The sequence below is a fragment of the Bactrocera neohumeralis genome, unplaced genomic scaffold (assembly GCF_024586455.1).
Source record: "Bactrocera neohumeralis isolate Rockhampton unplaced genomic scaffold, APGP_CSIRO_Bneo_wtdbg2-racon-allhic-juicebox.fasta_v2 cluster11, whole genome shotgun sequence".
In the NCBI taxonomy this organism is placed as follows: domain Eukaryota; kingdom Metazoa; phylum Arthropoda; class Insecta; order Diptera; family Tephritidae; genus Bactrocera; species Bactrocera neohumeralis.
This window is the reverse complement of record NW_026089624.1, coordinates 11,040,435-11,062,718: the sequence shown is the minus strand read 5'-3', so window position 1 is coordinate 11,062,718 and position 22,284 is coordinate 11,040,435. Positions and strand designations below refer to the sequence as shown.

The following is a 22,284-nucleotide window of genomic DNA, read 5'->3' as shown; positions in this document are numbered from 1 at the left end:
TACTAATTTGAATATTTCGCTCTATAATGATAATTTTGTATTTAGAAGCATATTATTTTTGGCAGTATTGTAAAATTATCAATATTGTAGTTTATTGCTGTTAGTGGAATAATTTTAAAATACTCTTACTTTGCTTCCTCAATTATGGAGATAGCCAAATCGTAGTTTTGTTCGTCCGCATGCACCAGTCCTGATTCCACACAGGCGTAGGCAATCAAATATGTATCCTCTTTTACCTCACTTTCCAAGTTCATACATGCCTCAAGATCTCTTAAAAAGGAAACGGAATTATTTTACACTAATTTTATGAATGTGTGATTTTGAACTTACTGCAATGCAAGGAATGGTTGTTTCATTTGTCGATAACAAGCGCCACGTAATAACAAACATAACGCTTGATTATCAAGTTCATAAATATCATTTCTGTGCGCTAACTCTTTCATTTGGTGTTCAATTAAGCGGCAAATACTGTCAGAAAGCCGATAATTTCTACCAAGTACCTTGAATGTGTTCCAGACGAACATTAGCTCAACAGCTGGAAGGCACAAGTAATGATTTTGCGCAAAATATCGTGCCACTTTCTTACAAATAAATTTTTCCATTGGAAGTGATTTTCCAGCAATTCGTTGCTTATGCTTGGGTGCATCTTGCATTAGACGCTCAACGGTTTGCCGTCCAAAATCGTCAAGGTCATCGTTCATTAGCATTACGGCTGCTTGCTGATATGAATAAATTGTACGAGACCATTTACTTTGTTCTACTAAGTAGCTGGCGTACAATCTCGCCTCATGCCAATCTAACTTCAAGCTGAAAATATGTAAGAGTATATACAACGAATCAATAAAGTTTACATGCACCTAGTTCTATTAAATTACATGTGTACTGTTTTAAAATTATTTAATTTTGTCGTTTTTTTCTATGCATTTCAAAAGATGTATATTTAACATTAAATTAAATCAAATTTTTTTTTACACAAATAAATCTTAAAACCCTAATCATATCAAAAAATTTTACGTTCACTAATGATTATTTATAGGAATCAAAAGTAATTACAATAGTTTTAGATGCATTTATTATTTTTTTTGGCTTTTATTTTGTTGCAATTTTTGTTCCCAGACGTCGACACATGCTCCACTCAATTTTTAGTATAATTTCCGGATATTTTGACCCACTCAATCGATTAGGCAGTTTTTAGTCACTCTTTTAATGAAATTCGATGAATAGGATTAATGTCTGGTGATTGCGGGGCATATGGAGCTATTTTCAATTCTATAACAACCCTTGGGTCGTTATACTGTTGGAAATTGATTTTTGTGCTATTCAACATATCTGGAACTTATTGGAAAACCGTATTCGAAAACATCGAATTCTTTCCTTGGTGTTTTACTAAATGAGAACGGATAAATAATAACATTTATTTGGGCGATTCGAAAGGAAACACAATTTTTTGGACGAATTTTATAGAAGGAAAATAAATATTTTTAAAAAATAAATTACAATTTTTTGACACTATAAGAAAAGTTCTTTTTTTCAATTATTCAGGGGCTGAGAGAAGTATTATTATTTTCACAAGAAGTTCTTTGACTTTTATTAAGACTCCTCAAAGATTGATCGATACATTCGGTAAATAATCAACATTGTACATTGAGAACCACATTATAGGGATATTTTTATCATCTAGGTCGGTAGAATGGCTGTCTGGCGACGCACGTAGGATTTTAGGAGGCCCGCTGTTATTTAAGTCTTCTTCTTAATTGGCGTAGACACCGCTTACGCGGTTATAGCCGAGTTAACAACAGCGCGCCAGTCGTTTCTTCTTTTCGCTACGTGGTGCCAATTGGATATTCCAAGCGAAGCCAGGTCCTTCTCCACTTGGTCCTTCCAACGGAGTGGAGGTCTTCCTCTTCCTCTGCTTCCCCCGGCGGGTACTGTGTCGAATACTTTCAGAGCTGGAGTGTTTTCGTCCATTCGGACAACATGACCTAGCCAGCGCACCCGCTGTCTTTTAATTCGCTGAACTATGTCAATGTCGTCATTATCTCATACAGCTCATCGTTCCATCGAATACGATATTCGCCGCGGCCAATGCACAAAGGACCATAAATCTTTCGCAGAACTTTTCTCTCGAAAACTCCCAATGTCGACTCACCATGTTGTCATCGTCCAAGCCTCTGCACAATGTAGCAGGACGGGAATTATGAGTGACGTATAGCGTTTGGTTTTTGTTCGTCGAGCGATGACTTCTCAATTGCCTACTCAGTTCGAAGTAGTACCTGTTGGCAAGAGTTATCCTGCGTTGGATTTCAAGGCTGCCATTGTTGGTGGTGTTTATGCTGGTTCCTAAATATACAAATATACGAAACTATCTACAACTTCGAAGTTATGACTGTCAACAGTGACGTGAGAGCCAAGCAAGAGTGTCTTGCCCTCGTTCACTGCCAGACCCATTTGCTTTGTTTCCTTTTCCAGTCTGGAGAAAGCAGAACTATTACTACTATTCAGCCCTATCACGCAATCCATCGTAGCGAAGCTACGAATACGAATGTCCGCTACGAATACGCATAATTTGCTATCATTGAATCCATGTGAATTCGAAACTTTTGTTGCCGGACTTAACTTTGAATTTTGACATTTCGAAATCAGCTGTGTAGAAGAAAAAATTTAAATTTTGATTAATAAAAGTGAAATCGTTTGTATTCAAATTGATTTTACGAACAAAATATGTATTCGCTAACGTTTTTATTTAGGGTCGGCTTTGGTATACCGTCCCAGGATTTCGGGAAAAAAATTGGTATGGTCGGATAGAGGAGATTTTTTTTGTTTCCTTTATTTAGGGTATAATATTTCTTTTTATTTTTTTTTGTTTTAGTTTGTAAAATATTTTAGTACGTTAACACTAATTATTTGACAAATTTATTTTTAAAAATGATGTCGATAAGGTAACACTTATCATTTGACAGTTTGAAATTAATTTGTTATTATTAAATAGTCATAATTCAACAATAATTTAAATGTACAATAATAGCTATTTTTGCAATATATGATATAAAATAAATGTGTACAAACGAATTATCGATGTGTTAGTGTATATAAAATTGAAAAATATAAGTGCAAAATTAAATTTAAATATAGAAAAAATGTTATTAAAATATTGCAAATTTTAAACGCGAATATCTCTTAAACTATAATCTTCCTGCGGCTATATCCTTGATCAGGTTAATCTCCTCTATCCGACCATTTCCTTTGTATCCTTGAAATCCTGGGACGGTATACTAAATTCTTCCCTTTATTTATGTTGCTTGAGGAAGAACGTGAGAGAAGTCGGCGTGATCTAAAAATTCACTGAAAATCACTGAGGGACAAGAGCAACCCTTTCGATGTGGACGATACAGTGTACAGTTCAAAAATCCACAAAAATTCATTGTTAAATTTTATTAAAATTATTTTTCTAAAACAGGTTTATTAAAAACTATCGGTTAAATAAGGCGGCCTTTACGTATGTCCTCGATGTTCTAGAGAGGAATGCAAGTTCTTCAAGATCTTCATCTATATCTTTACTTCATCGATTGTCTTCGGTTTTACGGTTTTTAGCTGAAGAAGGCTATCAGCATGGAGTGGGTAAAGACTTTGATATCCCAATGGCTCAGTCAACATTTTGTTGCATCTTAAAAGAGGTATTGGGATTGCTTCAGTCCCATTTGTGCCCTCAGTGGATAAACCTCGAGTTAAGTAACGTTGAAAAAAGTGAAGCGAAAAAGGATTTTTTTCAGAAATACGGATTTCCAGGCGCGATTTTGTGTGTAGACGGGACACATATGTATTAAAATCGTTGCTCCAACTAAAGATAAGTTTCTCTATTATAACCGCAAAGGATACTTTAGTATCAATGCCATGATTGTAAGTTTGGTGACAAATTCGCATTTCAAACATCTTAATCAATGTTTTGCAGATATGTAACAATAAAATGAAAATACGTTATGTGAATGCTCAGTTTCCTGGCAGCAATCACGACTCCCACATATGGAATGTCAGCAATGCTCGTTATTTTCATGAGAAAAAGTACTTCGATGGTGAACGAAACATTTGGCTTTTGGGTATTATACATACAAACATATATATTACAAAAATTCCCAAAATTTTATATTTGTACAGGAGATGCTGGATATGCCTTAGAACCATGGATAATGGCACCATTCCGTACCCCTCCCTCAGGAAGACCAGAAGAGAAATATAATAAAATACCTGCAAAAGCGAGAAATATCGTTGAAAGAACAATAAGAGTTTTTAAAAATCGATTTACATGTCTTCTAGGTGCTTGCGAGCTTCACTACGAGCCATGGAAGGCATCCCAAATCGTTAATGTTGCGGCAGCGTTACACAACGTTTGCATTCACTATCGCGTGAATGATGAAAGTTTCGAAAATAATTCGGAACCAAATATTTTTACAGAAAGTAATGAAATTCTTTCATCAACTTATAATGATGCAGCTTCACAAATCAGAGAAGCTATATATGCAACACTTACCCGAGTATAATATCCTAAATAAATATTAACACAAAATATTTATAGTTTTAATTAAGTATTTATTTAATTAATTTAATTATTTTTTGTCATGGCTTGCAATTTTTTCTCCTCTACCTCTAACATTTGCTGTTTAATGGAATTTTTAGCAGCTATCAAATTCTCCATAGCTATGTTGTGCCTTCTAATTTCTTCCACTTCCGTTTTTATACCCTGAACAGGGTATATTAAGTTTGTCACGAAGTTTGTAACACCCAGAAGGAATCGTCGGAGACCCTATAAAGTATATATATAAATGATCACTATGTCGAGCTGAGTCGATTTAGCCATGTCCGTCTGTCTGTATATATACGAACTAGTCCCTCAGTTTTTAAGATATCGTTTTGAAATTTTGCAAACGTCATTTTCTCTTCAAGAAGCTGCTCATTTGTCGGAACGGCCGATATCGGGCCACTATAACATATAGCTGCCATACAAACTGAACGATCGGAATCAAGTTCTTGTATGGACAACTTTCACATTTGACAAGATATATTCACGAAATTTGGTATACATATGTTATTTTTTAAGGCAACAAAGTAATCTCTAAAAAACTAGTTTAGAACGGATTACTATAGCATATAGCTTCCATACAAACTGAACACATAGTTACTAACATAAATGCACCTGTGAAGGGTATTTAGCTTCGGTGCAACCGAAGTTAACGTTTTTTCTAGTTTTAAATCATTTTGCATTTCCAATGCTCTGTCTACTCGTGGCATACGTAATAAGAGATCGTCCAACTTATCAATAATCTTTTCTTGAAATTCTTTTTGAATATTAAATTGTTCTTTAATTAAATCGGCTGTACATGTTTCCGGTTGCCTAGTAGTACGTCTAGGCAGTGCTGGACTGCAGGTCACTGATGGCATTGATACGTCAGCCTCTGTCTCATTGCCCACGTCGGCTACAATAGGTAAGAAGATGCTCACTGTATTCTCAATACCACTTGTACTTGTTTGCAATGCCGTTAGTGTTATCACCGCTTCTTCCAATTTATTGAAATGGTGCTGCCTATTTCTGTCGCCACCAGTAGCTGACTGCTCCTTTTTTATTTTCAACCAATTTTCTTTTTATATAGGCCTTCCAGTCAAGCCATACCTAATAAAAAATAAGTCAAACAAGCATTAAACTATCCTGTTACAACAATAAAATCTACAACTTTATTATATTACCTTCTTCCAGCTGGAAATATCCTTGATAGGCGGACCAACACTATTGAGTTCTTGGACCATATTGTTCCAAAAAGCTGCCACTTCTTCTTTAGGGCACTTGGTAAAACACTGCGCCATTTCAGATTTTTTCTGTAACAGCTCAACCATTAGTGCATATTGTTGCTTGGTGGTAATTACTTTGGACATGCAGAAATCGCATTAAAGATTATTTTACTGATAACAAATATGTTATAGTTTGAATTCAACTAAAAGTTTTAATTGATAATATTAAATATTAAAACTTTTAATTGAATTCAAACTATAACATATTTATTTTTAATTTAAAACTTACATTTTTCTTTTTTAAATTTTTTTCTCCGTTAGCACAAACCTGTCGTACGAAAATTCCGCTAAACTTACTTTCGGAACTGTTCGAATTGCATGATAGCAGTTTCGTAACTTTCCCGAAAAAACAGTCTCCGATGGATTGCGTGATAGGGCTGATTATATTATCCAGAGATAAAGAGATGTTTAACTCCTCTCTCACTGGAAGTGAGAGAGCAATTGCTAAACGTCAAAACCACCTAAACTTTGACAGTTGATCGAGTTCAGTATGTTTTGACGTTTATCAATTGGAAACGAGCGATGGCCAGATTGGAATCTTACCAAAAAAACATGTAAACGGAGGGATTTGTTGCAACGTTCAAGACCACTTATAAAAAATGTAAAACAATGAATATTAAATAAATTTGTGAAATTTAAAGATATTTGATGATACGTTTTGTAATTTGAAGCATCATAGTTTTATTTTCAATGGAAAATGATTAAAAACGTTTAATGATTGAAGGCTAACAAGCTTAAATCCTATTATTGGGTATTGAAAGGACAAAAGTCAGTTGTTATAATATTCTTTAAAAAGATTTAAATAGTTTCTCCATATAATAAATAAACACTATTTAGTAATTTTTATTCGTACTAAATGTTGGGTATTGGGTTGATAAATGCCCAAAAATTGTTATTTTGTTCAATCTGGCCATAATGGAAAATCTTATAAAAAACGCTAATTTTGAGGCGCTCTCACACTGGAATAAGTTTAACATCCCCTTATTCCTGATATTATCATTTAAGTAAGAAGTAAAAATAATATTTTTGTAGTTAATAAGCAGATCTAAATGCACATATATTTTTATATAAAAATCTAAAAATAATTCAGTTGATCAGCTTAGAATCTTAATAGAAGAGTTTGGCCCGCTTTAGGATATCTACATAATGGGTTGCCAAAAAAGTCTTGCGGTATTTTCGCTAATTAGCGCTGAAAGCGCGAAGTTCTAGTTTTATTCGTCGCATCGGGTCATGCTATACCTTTTTGGAAAGCTAATTTCACGCGCTAACACGTGTTTGATTGATTGTCGTTTCTTTTAAGTCGTTCGTGAGTTATAGCGTCGCAAACATGGAGCAAAATAAAGAGAAAATACGGCATATTTTTCAGTACTACTACGATAAAGGCAAAAATGCATCTCAAGCCGCCAATAAAATTTGTGCAGTTTATGGACCCAATACAGTTTCCATTTCCACCGCACAACGATGGTTTTAACGTTTTCGTTCTGGTGTAGAGGTGGTCGAAGATGCGCCACGCTCCGGAAGGCCTGTCGTCGAAAATTGCGATAAATCGCTGAATTGGTCGAAAGAGACCGGCATAGTAGAAAAAACAAAAAATTAAAAAATAAAAAATACCGCAAGACTTTTTCGATTACCTAATATAAGTTTGAACATTGTAAAGGTAATATTAAAACAACAATATCCCATAAATTTTTACATTTTACAGTAAAGTGTCTTAAAGTATGCAAAAAAAATTAATAAACTTGATGTAAATAATCGGAAAATGTTGATTTTTTACCGACTTACCAGCGTGAATTTCCAAAAAGTGACTTTTCAATACAATTTTTTTTTGTTTTGGTTTCCAATTGATTTATTTGTAAATTATTTAAATCGTTCAATTTCTGTCGTTTGCTTCTTTTATTTCGGGTATTCAGAAGGTCGCAGCCAATTAGCAAGCGATCGCCACGATGTCACAGCACGACTTTTCAAACAACAGCTACGATGTTTGATGGACTTTATCTTGAAGCAACGTATATATGGTGCTGTTAGATGCTGGATGTATAAGGAGTACTCTGTTGAGTGGCAAAAAAGAGGTTTACGGCACGCGCACATTCCTCTTTGGATGGTGATTACACCAGATCAAATTGATGATATCATTTCTGTGGAAATTCCTGATCCAGAGAAAGATCCAGATTTATACGAAGTGGTGAAAAACAATATGGTTCATGGACCTTGCGGACATCACAATCCCACGCGCTTTTCTTTCGGAAATGCAAACTGGAAATGATGTACATATATCCATTGCATCGGCGTCGCTCACTAAACGACAATGGCAGAACATTCAGCATTAAATTTAGAGGAGTGAATATCGATGTTAACTATTGTCTAATTCACATTTCAAACTCATATCATTGTTGAGTATTGCAGTTTGGTGAAATCGATCAAATACGTTTGCAAGTACGTCACCAAAGGACGTAGCGGCCAATAACCGCTATGCCCTTGAACGAGATGAGAGCAAGCAAGTATTAAATGAGTCGATGCGTGAACTGCAATGAAGCGTTTTGTAAGATATGTACTTTTGCTATTCATGAACGATTTCGGACTGTTGCGCATCTCGCAGTTCATTTGGAGAGAGTGTATTTCAAACCAGAGAATACAGTATAGCCAGCGGAAACACTGTCAACAACAGAACAGACATTGACGAGTTTTTTCTCAGCTTGCGTCAGTGATCCGTTTGCAAGAACATTGTTCTATTCGAAAATGCCTTGATATTATACATAGAATGCATCGTGGAAGAAATGGTTATACAGAAAGCAAGGCCAACCTGTTGATGGACATTCATGTGTGTTCGCAACTAATGCATTAGGGCGAATTTATACAATCCTCCCGAAAAACGACGATTACTTCTACCTTCGGTTGCTAATGATTAATGTAAGCGGTTCAACTTCATTTGAGTCATTGCGTATTGTGAATGGTATGGTGTGTTCAACTTTTAGACGAGCATGTTAACAAGTACAAATGCTAGAATCACTGGAATCAAACGATGGACGATGCGCTAGCTACTTCGCATGCCACTGAAGTTCGTACACTTTTCGCGATGATCATTTCGACATTTCAGCCTTCAAATCCGCATCAATTATGGGATACGAACAAAAATGACATTGCCGAAGATATTTTACATCGTATTCGTTAAGAATTGGAAATGGTCAAATTTCGGTTGATACTTCCAGTGGTTTGATATCAATTCCACCAATCTTTTGTCAATTCACTTCAACGAAAGATGTTAATGCGTAATTTTAGCTTCCAAAAATACCGATGTTAATGACTAAAAGTGGAAGATTAAAATGCAAATTCCGGGAGATTTGCGCTCATCCAAATCAATCGATCGTATTGTCAATGAAAACGAAGCCGTGAATTAGCCAAAGTAATTTCTAAATTCTTTGGAGAGGCTGAGAATGCGGCCGCATCATTTGCGTCTCAAAGTTGGATTTGTCATTATTATGTTTCGCAATCTTCATGCGCCGAAACTGTATAATGGAACCCGACTGATTGTGATGCAGCTATCGAATACAAGGTATGTTCCAAAGTACACAGGACCTTAAAAAAAAAACAGAACAAATGGTTTTTCTGCAAAATCAATTTATTTTATTCAAAATAGTCTCCTTCTGCTTCAATATAGCTTTTTGCACAGTCCAAAGGCATGTAGAATGAGTGTTTTAGCTCGTTGGCCAGTGTGGCCGCCAGTATGCCGGCTTGCACCGGCACTGAATGGCCTCTACGTCTGCATAACGCTGTCCTTTCATGGGCAAATGCATTTTCCGAAATGCGAAATAAGTCGCACGGTGTCATATCAGGTAAATACGGGGAGTGGTTAATGGTTAAAATGTGATTTTTGGTCAAATAATCGGTCACAAGCGTCGAATCGAATGATGGATTTTGAGCAAATTTTGGTTGTCAGTCAATTTGTACGGAACAAACCGTGCACATACCTTTTAAGCCCAAATGTTTGTTCAAAATGCGATAAATCGATGCTTTGGATATGTTCAATTCCATTTCCATAAATTTCAATGATGATTTCGGCTGATTTTTGATGAATTCACGCACAGTCTCGATGGAATTTCCGATGATCACGGATTTTGATTGGCCCACATGTTGATCGTCATTTATGTTCTCACAACCACTTTGAAAACGTTGAAACCACTCGTGCAATCTGCTACGGGATAGGCAATCATCGCCATAAACTTGTTTCATCAATTGAAACGTTTCGGTAAAAGTTTTACTAATTTTAAAACAAAATTTAATGTTGGCTCTTTGTTCGAAGACTACTCATTTTCGCACCGATAACACAAACATACTGACACTTAAAACGCAATAACTTCACATCCAATGTATGAAATATCATGAAATTCTCACTGGACAATCGATAAAGATAGCTGATTCTAATGCACTAGTCGACATATAGATGGCGCCACCAGGGGGCGCAAGACTCAAAAAGTCCTGTTTACATTGGAACTCACCTTGTACAAGGGACCGAATGCTTGATTCTACAAATTCCTTTGAGTTCCAACAATTTGCCATTTCGGTTCAAACCTATTCAACTTCCAGGGAAAATTGCATTTGAGATGACAATAAACAGGACACAAGGATAGTCACATAAATCTGGAAATGCCATGTTTATAAAACGGCTAGCTATACGTGGCGTGTTCACAAGTTGGAAAACTATCTTCTCTGTATATTTACGCACCGGAACAGAAAACAAAAAGTTTTGTTTATGAAGCTGCGTTACATTGTAAAAATCCAGGAAAATCGCAAACATTTTTAACACAATATAAATTCAACTTTGTTTTCATTTCAAAACACATAATTTCAAGCAGGACAACCACGGCGGGGTCAGCCAGTATCTATAAAAATATATAGTATATAAAGAAAGTCGTGTTAGTTACACCGTTTATAACTCAAGCACGGCTGCACCGATTTGGCTGAAAATTGGTGGGGAAGTAGCTTGGAACCAGAATAAGGAGATAGGATTTTTATTTATCTCTTTATATTAAAATTTAATACAATTCATAAATACAAAAATTATGTTTCAAATCATATGCATTTGTTCAAAATTTGTAGGAATCATTTGAATATTTCATTTCCTCAAAAAACAAAAAATTATAATAATAATAAAACCAAAAAAAAAGAAGAACACATCTATATATATATAAGACCCGGAGAACTCTATTTTTCCTTAGATGAAACAAATAAGCAGGTTTTGAATTTTATTAAATCTTTTTTAGGAAATAAAAATTAAATTGTTTAAGTTTTTTAATGATTCTTTATTGTTTAATGCTAATCTCATTTACTAATCGTTCCTCAGTTGCCAAATTTGTGTACGTATGTTTTCAAGGCAGGGGCTGATAAGAAATCATATAGATGATATTAGTAGTATCTTCTATGTGTCAGTCACAATAAAGCGTGGACGGGTCATCTAGTCTAGTCTTAAATAAGTGCTTCATGGGTTGGAATTTTCACTTCTCAGAAAAGATAAAATTGCACAAATTTTGTTATCGTGCTAGAAGATATACTTAAAAGCTGTTATTCTTAAGGGGGTTTTCTGGTTTAGAAGCATAAATTTCAGGTAATTTTTAAAGTGTCGTAAAAAAAGGCAATTAATATTTTTACTATCCATTTTTTTATTAGTTATTTGTTAATATTAGAAGAGTACAGAAAAAAATTAAAAACTAAAAAAGGAAAAAATTTCAAAAATTATGAGCTGACGAAGTGGGGGGTCTATAATAATTTCCACGTGACCATACCCATGATTTTAACCCTCCTAGTTATCTGAAACCCAAAAAAAAAAGATTATTAATCTGGAATAATGTCGCAATGGCCGGAACTACGGAAAAGTGAGAAAAATTTTTTTTCACAAAATGGCCACTGCCTGAAAAAAAAAGTTTTTCGATCACTTTTTCTGACTATTTCGAATTTTTTAAAAATAACAAAAATAAAAATTTGGGGATGGGGCTAGTTCCAACTAAAGACAAGCCTATAAAGAAGACCCTATAAAGATTTCAAGTAAATCGGTCCAGTAGAGAAATCGTGAGTATCGTTCCGAAAAAGTCAGTTTTGAGAAAAACGCGTTAAAGTTAAGGAGACAATTCTAGTGAACACGGACGCCACGTCACAAAATCGGCTGTATCTCCGAAAATAAGTCGAATTTTGAAAAAAACCTTCCAAGGTAATATTTTTGAGAGTCTAAACATTCAAGATATGCAAAAAAAATCGACTTTTTCAAAATCCTAGACAAGAATACCCCCTTAACTGAGTATGAACTGTTTCTTCAAAGGATTCGTTGAAATATTCCCTGCAAACATTTAAGCACCACGTGGTCCAAATGGACAATGCTTTGAAGCAGACCTGATTACATAGCTCACCTGCACTGGACCATGTCAAAAGTTGCATATTGCTTTTTTTGTGACTGTTCCGTTATTTGATTCCAAACTGCCTAGTTTCTCTCATAGATCTTTACTTAGTTGGTGAATTTGTTTCAAGATGTGAGACGTATTTTTATAAATTTTTATTTCGTAGACTTAGGTAAGTATATTGTGTATATTAATACGAAAAAGTTCATAATTTTAATATTTATGAAGTGACTATTAAGTCAATAATCAATACAAGTATGTCAGAAGTGGATAAGTTTATAAACTTCGTCAAAAAAGAGCAGAAAACCACCAATCATGTGTTGGCAAGTGAATTACTGAATTTTAAATGTATATTGATTATTCGGTTAATTATTGAAACATTTATTATTTAGATATCTTCAATGATGACTGACAACAATCTAGCGCAATTGTAGAAGCTGTCTCAAACTGAGAGGAGCATTGCTGCAGCTACATAATTTCCTCTTAGAAGATATTAATTATTTTAAATAATGAATGTTTATGTTTTATATAAAAAACTGTATGATAATAAATAAAAATCGATGACAATAAAATGTTAAATTTCAATAACTTTTACAGGAACTGTTTTTACACCTCTTGAATATTTGTAATTTTTCGATTTCTGACTATGGTATTTAGGCTGTGTGTCAAAGTAACATTTTTTTCTGTAGAATGTACAATATCTTCTTTAAAAAGTATTTTCTAGTTTAACAGAGAAATTAAGAGAAATTTTTTTGATTTTAAAAGTTTTTTAGTTGTTACTCTTTTGTCATACGATACGTAAGAAAAATGTTTGTCGAAAAAGGTAACATAAAACAAATTTTACTAACCAGTTTACCCAGAATAACTCCCAAAAACTCAGATGATGGAATTGTGTCCAGACGTTTTGTGAATTAATATTTTTACTATCCATTTTTTTATTAGTTATTTGTTAATATTAGAAGAGTACAGAAAAAAATTAAAAACTAAAAAAGGAAAAAATTTCAAAAATTATGAGCTGACGAAGTGGGGGGTCTATAATAATTTCCACGTGACCATACCCATGATTTTAACCCTCCTAGTTATCTGAAACCCAAAAAAAAAAGATTATTAATCTGGAATAATGTCGCAATGGCCGGAACTACGGAAAAGTGGAAAAATTTTTTTTCACAAAATGGCGAACGGCCTGAAAAAAATTTTTTTGGATCACTTTTTCTGACTATTTCGAATTTTTTAAAAATAACAAAAATAAAAATTTGGGGATGGGGCTAGTTCCAACTAAAGACAAGCCTATAAAGAAGACCCTATAAAGATTTCAAGTAAATCGGTCCAGTAGAGAAATCGTGAGTATCGTTCCGAAAAAGTCAGTTTTGAGAAAAACGCGTTAAAGTTAAGGAGACAATTCTAGTGAACACGGACGCCACGTCACAAAATCGGCTGTATCTCCGAAAATAAATCGAATTTTGAAAAAAACCTTCCAAGGTAATATTTTTGAGAGTCTAAACATTCAAGATATGCAAAAAAAATCGACTTTTTCAAAATCCTAGACAAGAATACCCCCTTAACTGAGTATGAACTGTTTCTTCAAAGGATTCGTTGAAATATTCCCTGCAAACATTTAAGCACCACGTGGTCCAAATGGACAATGCTTTGAAGCAGACCTGATTACATAGCTCACCTGCACTGGACCATGTCAAAAGTTGCATATTGCTTTTTTTGTGACTGTTCCGTTATTTGATTCCAAACTGCCTAGTTTCTCTCATAGATCTTTACTTAGTTGGTGAATTTGTTTCAAGATGTGAGACGTATTTTTATAAATTTTTATTTCGTAGACTTAGGTAAGTATATTGTGTATATTAATACGAAAAAGTTCATAATTTTAATATTTATGAAGTGACTATTAAGTCAATAATCAATACAAGTATGTCAGAAGTGGATAAGTTTATAAACTTCGTCAAAAAAGAGCAGAAAACCACCAATCATGTGTTGGCAAGTGAATTACTGAATTTTAAATGTATATTGATTATTCGGTTAATTATTGAAACATTTATTATTTAGATATCTTCAATGATGACTGACAACAATCTAGCGCAATTGTAGAAGCTGTCTCAAACTGAGAGGAGCATTGCTGCAGCTACATAAGTTCCTCTTAGAAGATATTAATTATTTTAAATAATGAATGTTTATGTTTTATATAAAAAACTGTATGATAATAAATAAAAATCGATGACAATAAAATGTTAAATTTCAATAACTTTTACAGGAACTGTTTTTACACCTCTTGAATATTTGTAATTTTTCGATTTCTGACTATGGTATTTAGGCTGTGTGTCAAAGTAACATTTTTTTCTGTAGAATGTACAATATCTTCTTTAAAAAGTATTTTCTAGTTTAACAGAGAAATTAAGAGACATTTTTTTGATTTTAAAAGTTTTTTAGTTGTTACTCTTTTGTCATACGATACGTAAGAAAAATGTTTGTCGAAAAAGGGAACATAAAACAAATTTTACTAACCAGTTTACCCAGAATAACTCCCAAAAACTCAGATGATGGAATTGTGTCCAGACGTTTTGTGATTTCCATGATTTTTTGTACCAATACTGCGCTTCATCCAGATTACCTTTCATGAATTCTAGTCGGCCCTTAAAGAAGAGAAACCACACACCCTGAGGATACAATAGTAATTGCTCCTCTAGGATGCTATGGCACAGTTCTAAATCCCCTCCTTGATGACTTATCACATAACAAACTATCAGATGATAGCCAAGCAAAGTGATGGCGCAGAGCACCTGACGTAGACCGGATAAATGATAACCAGTTTTGAGATCAGTTAGACCAGCAGTCTAAAATAAAATAAACTACTTAAAAGAAAGATATGGTTTGATTGATATACTACGTGCTACCTTACTTCCAGAGAATCCTATGAACTGCAAGACTTTTATAACACCTGTGGGCAGTAAAGAAATCATTAAATTAAAGGCGCCAACACCCATTCGTACACCGCTTTCGAAATGTACTTTCGACACATCTGATTCCCACTGTTTTTGCACAAGAATTTGAGCGCATTCCCTTAAAAAAGATCAGAATACTTAATATATTCGTATGTAAGTAATACTAGAACATACTTGTAGCTACTGTAACAATGACGTATTTTCATACCTCCGCGTATCAAACTTGTTAAAGTCTCGTCCTCAATGAATGTAAGTAGAGCTCGCAAGAGCAACGACTCTGCATAACAAAGTTCAGCATGCGCCTCCAAATCAGTGAGTTGCGTGTAATTTGTCTGTGTATAATGCCAATGTATGTAATAATACAGTTTATAATAATTTTGCGTATTGGGCAGCGACAGAAGCAACCAGTGTGATAAGGTAAACAGTTGTTTTTTTTTACATATTAACATCTCATAGTACTAAATGATGTCCTCAATATCATTAAATTAAAAAAAGCTGTGTTAACCTGAAGAGGAAAATAAGATTTGATATTTAAAAAATTGATGAATTGCTTCGAAAATGTTCATTTTGTGGTGTACAAATGTCATTTTCACGGTTTTAGTTTTGTTTATTCCAAAGGCATTATTTTTTTTAACTGATCACAGGTACTTCTGGGGTCACCGCTATATACTAAAATCATGTATGGCTTACATACCCTCTTAAATTTCCTCCCGATGGACTGTGTAAAAGTGTTTTTGTGCTTATAACCTTGGCAAACACTTAAACACTTTTTCAACTCATCTCCAGCTCTGACAATGTGTCGCTGTTCAAATGTTAATATTGCTTCCAGGAATATAAATACAGCATTGCCCATTGAATGGTACATACTGACATGCGCGTATGGTTGCAATAAAATGCGAGCTTCATCAAATTTATTGTTAAAGAAATAACAAATGGCCAACTTAGCTTCCTCCAGAGCATTATTTAAATCCATTTCAAAGTTCCTATATAATATGCGTTGAAATTTGCAATAAATTTAAAAAATTGCCGGTATATGTAATAAACATAAATCATCGTATATTAGTTATTAACCGACAAAAAGTTTACTGGTCAGTATGCTAGTTTCCTACTTGCTTTTTCTATTGGTCATTTTTATATACTATTGATTACAAAAATTACTTTAACCTAAAATGTCCACTTAATCTACCTATACCACATTTGTTTGATTTCCGGAAGTTATACTTTCATGCAGTGTGCGTTTTGCACAACTCTGTTCAGATCACGTATTTTTATACTCTTGCAACCAGTTGCTACAGAGTGTTATAGTTTTGTTCATCTAACTGTTGTACATATCACCTAAAACTAATCGAAATAGATATAGGATTATATATAAATGATCAGGATAACGAGAAAAGTTGAAATCCGAGTGACTGTCTGTCTGTCCGGCCGTCCGTCCAAACTGTACCTTGAGTAAAATTTGAGATATCTCGATGAAACTTGATATGTGGGTTCCTTAGTGCAAAAAAAATTTTCGGGTTGGTAAATAGGCGGTTTCGGACCACTGGCACGCCCACAAATCGCCATTAACCGAAAACATATAAAGGGTCATAACTAAGCACTAAATTAAGGTATAAAGCTGTATTTTGGTACAGAGGATCGCAGCAGCAAGGGAAAATTTTTTTGGAAAAAATGGGCGTAGCTCCGCTCTCTTACAAGCTTAATATACATATCTCTTAAACCACTTAAGCTATAAAAACCAAATTTCCTGTTTACAAAGCTTATTAGAACTTCTACCGACAGTGTAAAAATTGATGAAATCCCCATATAACGGCACTGTTAAAAACTACTAAAAGCGCGATAAATCAATAACTAAATACGCCAGAGACATTAAATTTTACCACCGAGATGGCATGAGAGAGCTTTAAAAGAGCTGGTGTAAAAATTGGACGATGGGCACCGCCTATTCTTTAAATTTTTTATAAGAAAATTTTTTAACTTAAATTTTTAGTTTGTGTTAATATTTGATTTATTAGAAAAAAATATAGATTCAGTAAAGAGTATTGCCGGTCCTTCAGAGGATGATACAATGAATCTGTGTAGGTCAAGGAAATCTCGCTCCAAGCACGTTTAATAGCTGCAGCTAATTTTTCCTTAACTTTGTATTGCCTTGTCTTCTTGAAAAATCCAAGAGACGTTCTTTTTCTGATTGATAAAAATCGAGTCAATTGTTCCATAAAACGTGATGGCACCCACACCATGGCTCCACCTACTCGGCTGTGGGGCGACTTAAATCTAGCTCATCCTGATGATAGTATTGAAGGCCATTGGTGCCATCTAAAATAACACGTTTTTCTTCAGTAAAGACAACTGAAAATCAATTATTAAGTCGAGTGTCAGATTGAACAGTCCACGTCTTGTATTCTTTCGCGAATCGAAGCCGTTTTTTTTTCCGTAGTTCATTCACATTCAGGATTTTTAGACGCATTTCTGATTGTACGCTGAACACTTGAAAGATTTGCTTTTACTCCAGCTGATGCCTTAATCTTAGCTGCATACTTAGTTGAATTTGAAGCAATGCTAACAATTTTGCGTACTGATATTCAGATAGTTTGGCAATGTTTCGATTGGATAGTGCTTGGGAGTAAAAAAAGTCTACTTTTGCACGTTCCAATAAGCTCAGAATAGTAGGTTTTCTCATTTTTATTTTTAAATTTATAACAATTTATTTGATTATTTTAAGTACTTTCTCAATAGAAAAAACTGCACTTGTTTACGGAAGATAAAGAAATGTAAAGTGCGTCTATTTAAATGACCAACTAAAAACGCACGTGATTGTCATAGACATTTCCGGAATCTTCGAATGTACAGTTAGTTTTTCGCAAATCACCCAACTATGAGCAAATATTTTTCGGACAATATTCGATCTTTGATAAGTAAGCATTTTGAACAATAAGAACCAGCATGAATATAAATATAACAATTTATTAAAAAAAACGTTGGTGCGTCTAACCTAAGACCAGCACTGTACATATGTATATAACTGAAATTAAGGCATAAATGGGTTGAATCGGACCACTACTTTCCTTAGCTCCCATATACTTAATATAAAGATTTTCGAACATCGGGGTGACTTTTTACCGCATATATCTGCCAATATGTGAGTTATTTCAATGAAAATAAGGGAGCATGTTTTATTCATAGCTGTATATCTTTATGCCTAAAATAGATAAATTTGAGCTAAAACTTGGCCTAGCCCCTATTTAACTAATATCAGGACTTTCGAAGATCCGGCTGACTTTACTCCATATGATTAGTTTTACACCTTAAGGTATTTCCCTGGCTTTGATTCTTGCAAATTGTAATAGTATAAATTGTTCGGTTGCACCCGAACTTAGCGCTTCCTTACTTGTTTCTGAATATCATATTATTTGGATAATTAATCAATACGAATACGGATGAAAAGTTACAAACAAATATTATGTAGTGAGTTGCACTTATCTATCTATCTATATAAATAAAAATGAATTGTTGTTCGTTAGTCTGATTAAAACTCGAGAACGGCTGGGCCGATTGAGCTGATTTTGGTTTTAAAATGTTTGTCGTAGTCCAGGGTAGGTCTAAACGGTGAGCAAATAAGGAACAATTGCGAGTAAGATAGAGTAAGACGACAATTCCATTTTCCCATATAAACGTTGTCACGACATAATATGATAACGGCTTGACCGATTTGGCTGAAAATTGGTGGAGAGGTAGCTTAGAACCAGGGTAAGGACATAGGATACCTTTTATCTCTTTATGTCAAAGTTTAATAAGTTTATAAAAAACAATAATAAAAACAATAAAAAAACCTCACATCTATATATATAAAAGAAAGTTGATGTTAGTTACACCATTTATAACGCAAGAACGGCTGAACCGATTTGACTGAAAATTGGTGGAGAGGTAGCTTAGAACCAGGGTAAGGACATAGGATACCTTTTATCTCTTTTTGTCAAATTTTAATACAACTCATAAATACAAAAATTATATGTATTTCAAATCATAAGCATTTGTTCAGAATTCATGTTTGTAGGAATCATTTGAATATATGCGTAAAATTTTAAACAGAGTCTTCTCAAAAATAATACAATTGCTAAATATTTGGAATAGAAGAAAAGAACTGCAACCAAATTCGCAGTGATATAGATTATAACTGGCTGAGTAATCAGTCGTTGAGTATGTATTATACCACGTGCATCCCAAAAGACTGATGTCATAACGTTCAGCCGCCTTTTTCGGTTTTCCACGCCTGAGAACATCATCAGATTCATCATGTGCAGTCCACTACAATGACTGACGATTGGACTTAACTGGGAAATGATGGAGCTATGTTTCTATCACTGACGAAAAATTTCGGCTTTATTCCGATTAGAGAGCACTTAAACACTTCACAGAATCAGTTATTCGTTGTTTTTGTTGGATTATGACCTTGCGAGGCACCGAATTTGCTCATTTCGCTTGTTTCCAGCTTAGCAAATATCTTTTCAACGGTGGACTTCCCTGAACCCAAATTCAACAGTATTTTCCCCAAAAAGCCAAATGCTTTATAAACACACAAAATGCTTTATGATCCATTTTTTTGTAAACTAACACAAGTTGCTTCACAAAATATTATATCTCAATAACTAACAGTTATAATCCAACTTATAGAAATCATATAGATGGTAGTAGTATTAACTATGTATCAGCCACAGTGAAGTGTGGACGGGTCCTCTAGTAGTGTATATGCCGCATTTCCCCAAAAAGCCAAATGCTTTATAAACATACAAAATGCTTTATGATCCATTTTTTTGTAAACTAACACAAGTTGCTTCACAAAATATTATATCTCAATAACTAACAGTTATAATCCAACTTATAGAAATCATATAGATGGTAGTAGTATTAACTATGTATCAGCCACAGTGAAGTGTGGACGGGTCCTCTAGTAGTGTATATGCCGCAGTGATCAAATAAAAAACTAATTTCGGCAAACGACAGGCACACAGAGATAGTTTCCAAAATTGGAATATTATGGCAAAACTTCTCCATCAAAAGTGAAACCCACACATACTTTCCTTGTAGTAGTTATTTATCAAGAAATACTCTTGGAAAACAAGAAGATAAAGGTAAATAATAAAAATTAACAATACTATGCGTAACATCCAACCCTTGACAACACTGCACTCCACGACACACCACACCATAACAGCCAACGCACGAGAACACCACACATCAATACACATAAACCCGCATCCACAACCCATCATCTAATACACCTACAATCTTCGCCTATTCACCGCCCAGCAGACCTTAAAAGGATCAACTCGATCGGAAAACGTTCATTTTTGCGATTCTCTCTTCTTCTTCATAGCAGCATACGTATAGCTTTGTACATCACGTGAAGTGAAGTGGAAATAACAGAAAAAAATGTGGAAAATCTTATACACTCAGTCCTTTTTTACGCGACCTCTTTTTACGCTATTTCACTTTAACGCGGTTATTTTTGCAGCGCAAATTCCTTTTTTTACGCGAATTTCTCACTTTAACGCGATTGCTTTTTTTCGTTTTTTGCTTGGTCTTAAACTTGCAGCAGAACGTTCACGAATTTTTCAAAAAGAATTGAGTGTCTGCATGTTAAGATATAAAGAACTACATCGGAATTATTGGGTCCAAAAAGAAGCATTCAATCAAAATTAACTGAATTTATGGTGCAAACTCAGTCGGAGACTCTAATGCCCGGTTTCACAGTCCATACTTATGTTGTACTTAAGATAAAACAGGAAAATATTGTTTTACAGTTCATACTTATGTAATGCTTAAGTACTGAAAAGGGGAGACTTAAGCAGTGCTTAAATAACAGCTGATTTTTGTTGTGAATTTGCTTTGAATTTTCAGCGACATCTTTCGTAGCGTAGGGCAAGTGTCCGTTCGTTTGCACTCAATAACAGCTTATACTTTTCCTTCAGTTCCCATAGGTGCTCCGCAAATTTATGTATTGTCTGTTATAATTTAAATATTTCAAACATATTTTTATGAATGACATTTGTAAAACATATGTTGCCCACAACGTTGCCATATATCATAATAAAATTTTATAGAAATTGAGCATTGACTGTGAAACGCAAACGACCACTCAGTTTGCAACAATACTTAGCTAAGATTTTATTTAGGCACAACTTAAGTATGGACTGTGAAACCGGGCATAAGTCAATCAGAACATCATTCCATAGTTCTAACTATTGATTCTGATACAAATTCTAGTGATATCAGTGCCGGCCATCCAAATAAGCGGCTAAAAATAATTTAAACTACGGATAATGACAGTGATTAAACAGCATTCAACGGTTTTTTCAATAAATCTACCCATTTTCTATTTTCTTCTCTTTTATATGTATATGGTTTTTGTTTTGTATTTTTTATTTTGTTATGAATAAATAAATCATAAGTCTGAAATTTGAAACTTATTGTATTGTTTTTGAATATTTTTTTGCGCGTATATTTTGTTATACTTTTTTTTCAATATCTTTTTATTTATTGAATCTGCTTTTTGTTTTAAAAGCCTAACAATAAGTTATAAAATCTTAAATCTATTTAAGACTAGACACGCTCAAGCAAGTGATTGAGCTGTTTTGGTGATACATTGCTCCTTAGTACGCGGGCATATCTCTTCTTTTAAGGCGTGTTTGATTGCAGAAATGTACCAAAGCATTAGCCAAAGGGTTTGGGTGATCACGGAGTTTAGATATATATTTAATTCTACTGTCTTCTACTTCTTTCCTTACCATAGAAATACCGAGGTCTTTATGGATATTTTCATTACGCATGTACCATGGTGAACACGTGATTGATCTAAGCATTTTTGATTGGAACCTTTGTATTATGTCTATATTAGTTGCACAGGTCGTACCCCACAGTTGAATGCCATACATCCAAATCGGCTTTATGACCGCTTTATATAAAAGCACTTTGTTGTCTAGGCTAAGTTTGGAGTTTTTATTTAATAGCCAATTTAAATTTGCAGCTCTTATCTTCATGCAAGTTATTTTACTAGATATATGTTTTCTCCACGTAAGTCTTCTATCTAGGTGAATACCAAGATAAGTTACTTCATTCGC

At 34.1% G+C, this 22,284-nt stretch overlaps 1 protein-coding gene, 1 long non-coding RNA gene and 1 pseudogene across 14 annotated transcripts in view; 1 reads left to right on the top strand and 2 right to left on the bottom strand.

The window, feature by feature from the left end:
- LOC126765920 (tetratricopeptide repeat protein 39B-like) overlaps positions 1-22,284 on the bottom strand; it is a 124,407-nt gene that overhangs the window by 259 nt on the left and 101,864 nt on the right. For all 13 annotated transcript variants that reach the window (XM_050483624.1, XM_050483623.1, XM_050483621.1 and 10 more), the window contains 6 exons: positions 15,864-16,152; positions 15,344-15,501; positions 15,122-15,287; positions 14,733-15,061; positions 331-807; positions 130-270 (listed from right to left, as the gene is read on the bottom strand). In XM_050483624.1, coding sequence (XP_050339581.1) covers positions 130-270; positions 331-807; positions 14,733-15,061; positions 15,122-15,287; positions 15,344-15,501; positions 15,864-16,152 — 1,560 coding nt within the window. The remainder of the gene's footprint in view (positions 1-129; positions 271-330; positions 808-14,732; positions 15,062-15,121; positions 15,288-15,343; positions 15,502-15,863; positions 16,153-22,284) is intronic.
- On the top strand, positions 2,842-4,624 carry LOC126765982 (uncharacterized). The gene is made up of 3 exons (XR_007668681.1): positions 2,842-3,393; positions 3,458-3,897; positions 3,950-4,624. It is a non-coding gene; the product is annotated as an uncharacterized LOC126765982 (long non-coding RNA).
- Positions 4,807-6,444, bottom strand: LOC126765954 (uncharacterized; annotated as a pseudogene).